Source organism: Ranitomeya imitator, chromosome 7 (genome assembly GCF_032444005.1).
Source record: "Ranitomeya imitator isolate aRanImi1 chromosome 7, aRanImi1.pri, whole genome shotgun sequence".
Classification (NCBI taxonomy): domain Eukaryota; kingdom Metazoa; phylum Chordata; class Amphibia; order Anura; family Dendrobatidae; genus Ranitomeya; species Ranitomeya imitator.
Window position 1 is genome coordinate 14,114,482 of NC_091288.1, and position 6,837 is coordinate 14,121,318.

General features: G+C 52.0%; 1 protein-coding gene across 1 annotated transcript; it reads left to right on the forward strand.

Moving 5' to 3' along the window:
- Positions 1-1,888: 1,888 nt before the first annotated feature.
- Positions 1,889-6,409, forward strand: LOC138646067 (sporozoite surface protein 2-like). The gene is made up of 3 exons (XM_069735536.1): positions 1,889-1,913; positions 4,930-4,999; positions 5,086-6,409. The coding sequence occupies exons 1-3, from the start codon at positions 1,889-1,891 to the stop codon at positions 6,407-6,409; spliced, it is 1,419 nt and encodes a 472-aa protein (XP_069591637.1).
- The last annotated feature ends 428 nt before the right edge of the window (positions 6,410-6,837 follow it).

Consider the following 6,837-nt stretch of genomic DNA (forward strand, 5'->3'; position numbering starts at 1 on the left):
ATTGGACGTCTGGCTCGACGTCAGCCCGGTGCAGAGATGGAGCTCGGGGGCGGTGGGCTGTGATCCACAGGTAACTGGGGTCTGTAAAAAAAATAGCAAGGACAGCTTATGTGAAGGACAGCCTACCGGGATGGTTACACTACAACTCCCAGCATTACAGGAGCTGCTGCGGCTCCGGATCCCTCTGCAGTCAGTCCACTCAAAAGTTGAAGAACTTTGCAAAGAAGTAAAATACAAATCCACAAACAGGTGACAGGATGCAAAGCAAAGTATACAGAAGAGTGTACAGAGGAGTATACAGCGGAGTACACAGTATAGGGAGGAGTATATAGAGTTACACATAGAAGTATATAGAGCACCATACAGAGGAGTATACAGAATTATACAGAGGAGTATACAGAAGAGTGTACAGAGGAGTATACAGCGGAGTACACAGTATAGGGAGGAGTATATAGAGTTACACATAGAAGTATATAGAGCACCATACAGAGGAGTATACAGAATTATACAGAGGAGTATACAGAAGAGTGTACAGAGGAGTATACAGCGGAGTATACAGCGGAGTATACAGCGGAGTACACAGTATAGGGAGGAGTATATAGAGTTACACATAGAAGTATATAGAGCACCATACAGAGGAGTATACAGAAGAGTGTACAGAGGAGTATACAGCGGAGTACACAGTATAGGGAGGAGTATATAGAGTTACACATAGAAGTATATAGAGCACCATACAGAGGAGTATACAGAATTATACAGAGGAGTATACAGAAGAGTGTACAGAGGAGTATACAGCAGAGTACACAGTATAGGGAGGAGTATATAGAGTTACACATAGAAGTATATAGAGCACCATACAGAGGAGTATACAGAATTATACAGAGGAGTATACAGAAGAGTGTACAGAGGAGTATACAGCAGAGTACACAGAATTATAGAGAGTATACAGAGTTACACATAGAAGTATAGAGAGGAGTATACAGAGGAGAATACAGGAGTACATAGAATTATACAGAGGAGTACACAGGAACACACAGCAGAGTATATAGCAGAGTACACAGGTGTGCACTGTATGTATGTAGCTACACACCTAACGTCTGCGTTCCCACTATGTATGTATTCTGTACCCATGGATGATGTCCGGCTCCCATATAAGTCATGTCAAAAGTGTAAAATCCAAGTAAACTGCGACCCCCGGGTAATTTCTTCCCATTAATCCATGATATAGCTAGTTATGGTGATTGTGTGTCCGGGGGAGACTTACCTGTCTGTCCTCGGGAGCAGGTGTACGGGTTCTGGTGAATGTGAGCAAAGCTGGAAAACCTATAGTCACGGGTGCCCAGATAAGAGACAGTGCCGAGAGTAAGACCACCCATCTGTAGTAAGGAGGAAACATCTAACCTGTGGGCCAAGAAAGACCACCTGTAGCTCTTGTGCCCATCTATGTTTGTCTAGTGAGGACCACCGAAGTGGCTGCGGGGCTCTATGTGCCAGATGAAGATGACCTGTAACTACTTGTCAGTGGCAGGTAAGCGACACCTGTAGCTGTATGTGCCCGGTGAGGGTCACCACTGTGCCCGGTAAGGACCACCTGTAGCTCTATGCAGGTATACTCGAGCTCTGCGCCAGATATGGGTCACCCGTAGTTCTACGCCCCTCTCCAGCTTAGTGCTATGCAAGGACCACCACCTGTAGCTTTATCCCAGGTCTCGGTCACAACTAGCATTGTGCTATGTAAGGACCAGCTGTAGTTGTATCCCGGCGCACTGCTAGGCAAAAACTACCTGTTGCGCTGGGTCAGGTATGAGCTACCTCCATATGTGTGCTTGGTAAAGCCCACCTGTAGCTTGATGGCAGGAATTGGCCGACTACAACTCTGTGCCAGGTAATGGGCACCTTCAGCTATGTGGCAGGTAAGGACCACCTGTAACTCTGTGGCAGAATACGACCACCTGTAACTGCGCCAGGTACGGACCACCTGTAACTCTGTGACAGGTACGGACCACTTGTATCTCTGTGGCAGGTAAAAAAAAAAAACACCTGTTCTGTGTCCAGTATTAGCCACCTCCAGTCCAGTGCCCAATAAGGACCACCTGTATCTCTGTGCCCGGTGAGGACCACCTGTATCTCTGTGCCCGGTGAGGGCCACCTGTATCTCTGTGCCCGGAGAGGACCACCTGTATCTCTGTGCCCGGAGAGGACCACCTGTATCTCTGTGCCCGGAGAGGACCACCTGTATCTCTGTGCCCGGAGAGGACCACCTGTATCTCTGTGCCCGGAGAGGACCACCTGTATCTCTGTGCCCGGAGAGGACCACCTGTATCTCTGTGCCCGGAGAGGACCACCTGTATCTCTGTGCCCGGAGAGGACCACCTGTATCTCTGTGCCCGGAGAGGACCACCTGTATCTCTGTGCCCGGAGAGGACCACCTGTATCTCTGTGCCCGGAGAGGACCACCTGTATCTCTGTGCCCGGAGAGGACCACCTGTATCTCTGTGCCCGGAGAGGACCACCTGTATCTCTGTGCCCGGTGAGGACCACCTGTATCTCTGTGCCCGGTGAGGACCACCTGTATCTCTGTGCCCGGTGAGGACCACCTGTATCTCTGTGCCCGGTGAGGACCACCTGTATCTCTGTGCCCGGTGAGGACCACCTGTATCTCTGTGCCCGGTGAGGGCCACCTGTATCTCTGTGCCCGGTGAGGGCCACCTGTATCTCTGTGCCCGGTGAGGGCCACCTGTATCTCTGTGCCCGGTGAGGGCCACCTGTATCTCTGTGCCCGGTGAGGGCCACCTGTATCTCTGTGCCCGGTGAGGGCCACCTGTATCTCTGTGCCCGGTGAGGGCCACCTGTATCTCTGTGCCCGGAGAGGACCACCTGTATCTCTGTGCCCGGAGAGGACCACCTGTATCTCTGTGCCCGGAGAGGACCACCTGTATCTCTGTGCCCGGTGAGGACCACCTGTATCTCTGTGCCCGGAGAGGACCACCTGTATCTCTGTGCCCGGTGAGGACCACCTGTATCTCTGTGCCCGGTGAGGACCACCTGTATCTCTGTGCCCGGAGAGGACCACCTGTATCTCTGTGCCCGGAGAGGACCACCTGTATCTCGGTGCCCGGTGAGGACCACCTGTATCTCTGTGCCCGGTGAGGACCACCTGTATCTCTGTGCCCGGTGAGGACCACCTGTATCTCTGTGCCCGGTGAGGACCACCTGTATCTCTGTGCCCGGTGAGGACCACCTGTATCTCTGTGCCCGGTGAGGACCACCTGTATCTCTGTGCCCGGAGAGGACCACCTGTATCTCTGTGCCCGGAGAGGACCACCTGTATCTCTGTGCCCGGTGAGGACCACCTGTATCTCTGTGCCCGGAGAGGACCACCTGTATCTCTGTGCCCGGTGAGGACCACCTGTATCTCTGTGCCCGGTGAGGACCACCTGTATCTCTGTGCCCGGTGAGGACCACCTGTATCTCTGTGCCCGGTGAGGACCACCTGTATCTCTGTGCCCGGTGAGGACCACCTGTATCTCTGTGCCCGGTGAGGACCACCTTCAGCTCAGCGCCAGGCAAGGACCACCTGTAGCCCTGTGACAATACCACCTGTTGCAGGCTCCTCGGCGGCGGCGGTCCTGGCGGAGACGTCCCCGGGCCCCTCTGTACCGGTAGCTGTTGGCCGGCCGCTGTGACCCGCTGGCAGGAGGTGGCAGGTGTCAGCAGCTGTCTGCCGGAGCGCCGGCTTTATATAGCCCTCCTCCTTCCCACCAATTATCCCGGCGCTGTGGTTTATCAGCGGGGCAGCCCGGCCATCACACATATATACACACATACACACATACATACATGTCCGCACGGAGGATATTGGCTTTGCAGGTAATGGCAGCCGCTCTTCTCCGCGCACCTGTCACTTAGGTGCGTTGGTCCCGTGCAAATATTGACACAAGAGGGGGGAGGGGGCCCGGCAGAGGGCGAGGGGGGAGGAACCAGAACGTTTGGGGCTTTTTGCAGCTTTTTTTATGCAAACTAGTTATCTGTCTTTTGTTAATGCAGCCTGATGGGTCAGAAAGAGAAGGCGAAAAAAGCGGGTGCGGGGGGAGGGGCCCTGGATTTATTAACCTGCATTGAGACAACGCCAGCTGCCACTTTCCACCCACCTGCATGGGCTCATTTGCACACATTTCTGCCAGGAGGGGCACAGGTGATTGGGCTCCGGGGGTTGCTAGGCAGACGGCCCTTGATGGGGTATTTTAAGGGTATTACAGCCCCAGACTGCCCTTCACCACCATAAACAGACCTCATGAATTTGCTAACAGGCGCGTGTATTTTTCATTATTCCCATCTGCGCGGCTTTAGTTGCACCTGGCGTAACCGTTGTGTTACCTGACGGCGCTCGCCCAGGGCTGATACACCGACTTGGGTCCAGGACTATAGAAAGTCTTTTCTACAAAAACAGAAAATGTATCACAATAATTAAAAAAATGTAAAAAACGGACATTAGACGGGGGGTCTGAACGGCTCCGCGGCCCAATACTCTTTCCCATCGCGCCCCATCATCACTGGACAATACCCCTGTGCTATAAATGGTGGCGACACCGGCGCACAGTATAATAATGGCGCAGTCACTGTGCTACCCTGCCGATATCCCACTGCAGGCCGCGAAATATGGAGCCGCTGTTAGGGGTCCGCTCCTGCCCCCCATACTCCACAATGGGGAAACCTTCACGTGCGCTGATAACGCGTCTCACACGACCATCTGCTTTATTGATTTTCCTATTTGCTGCTGAACCATTTCCACAGATTCGCTGTTTGTCTGTAGGTGATGGTGACGGCTGCGGTGCAGGATTATCGCTCACTGCGGCCACAAATGCAATCCCTCCTCATCTGGTCGACTAGAAATCAATATTTGCTGTCTGCTCTGTGTATAAATCTCAGTTTTGGGAAATTATATGAGCTCCAAGCAGAACCCAGACTGGTACCTGAACCCCAACCATAACCCAGGCAGGTACCTGAACCCCAACCATAATCCAGACTGGTACCTGAACCACAACCATAATCCAGACTGGTACCTGAACCCCAACCATAATCCAGACTGGTACCTGAACCCAAGCAGAACCCAGACTGGTACCTGAACCCCAACCATAACCCAGGCAGGTACCTGAACCCCAACCATAATCCAGACTGGTACCTGAACCCAAGCAGTAACCCAGACTGGTACGTGAACCCCAACAGTAACCCAGACTGGTACCTGAACCCCAACCCTAATCCACACTGGTACCTGAACCCCAACCCTAATCCACACTGGTACCTGAACCCCAACAATAATCCAGACTGGTACCTGAACACAAGCAGTAACCCAGACTGGTACCTGAACCCAAGCAGTAACCCAGACTGGTACCTGAACCCCAACCATAGTCCAGACAGGTACCTGAACCCCAACCATAATCCAGACTGGTACCTGAACACAAGCAGTAACCCAGACTGGTACCTGAACCCCAATCATAATACAGACTGGTACCTGAACCCCAACCATAATCCAGACTGGTACCTGAACCCAAGCAGTAACCCAGACTGGTACCTGAACCCCAACCATAACCCAGACTGGTACCTGAACCACAACCATAACCCAGACAGGTACCTGAACCCCAACCATAATCCAGACTGGTACCTGAACCCAAGCAGAAACCCAGACTGGTACCTGAACCCAAACAGTAACCCAGACTGGTACCTGAACCCCAATCATAATACAGACTGGTACCTGAACCCCAACCATAATCCAGACTGGTACCTGAACCCAAGCAGTAACCCAGACTGGTACCTGAACCCCAACCATAACCCAGACTGGTACCTGAACCACAACCATAACCCAGACAGGTACCTGAACCCCAACCATAATCCAGACTGGTACCTGAACTCAAGCAGTAACCCAGACTGGTACCTGAACCCAAACAGTAACCCAGACTGGTACCTGAACCCCAATCATAACCCAGACTGGTACCTGAACCCCAACCGTAATCCAGACTGGTACCTGAACCCCAACAGTAACCCAGACAGGTACCTGAACCCCAACCATAATCCAGACTGGTACCTGAACTCAAGCAGTAACCCAGACTGGTACCTGAACCCAAACAGTAACCCAGACAGGTACCTGAACCCCAACCATAATCCAGACTGGTACCTGAACTCAAGCAGTAACCCAGACTGGTACCTGAACCCAAACAGTAACCCAGACAGGTACCTGAACCCCAACCATAATCCAGACTGGTACCTGAACCCAAGCAGTAACCCAGACTGGTACCTGAACCCAAACAGTAACCCAGACTGGTACCTGAACCCCAATCATAACCCAGACTGGTACCTGAACCCCAACCGTAATCCAGACTGGTACCTGAACCCCAACAGTAACCCAGACTAGTACCCCAACCCTAAACATAAGTCAGACTAGTACCCCAACCCTAAACATAACTCAGACTAGTACCCCAACCCTAAACATAAGTCAGACTAGTACCCCAACCCTAAACATAACTCAGACTAGTACCCCCAACCCTAAACATAACTCAGACTAGTACCCCAACCCTAAACATAACTCAGACTAGTACCCCAACCCTAAACATAAGTCAGACTAGTACCCCAACCCTAAACATAAGTCAGACTAGTACCCCAACTCTAAACATAACTCAGACTAGTACCCCAACCCTAAACATAAGTCAGACTAGTGCCCCAACCCTAAACATAACTCAGACTAGTACCCCAACCCTAAACATAACTCAGACTAGTACCCCAACCCTAAACATAACTCAGACTAGTACCCCAACCCTACACATAACTCAGACTAGTACCCCC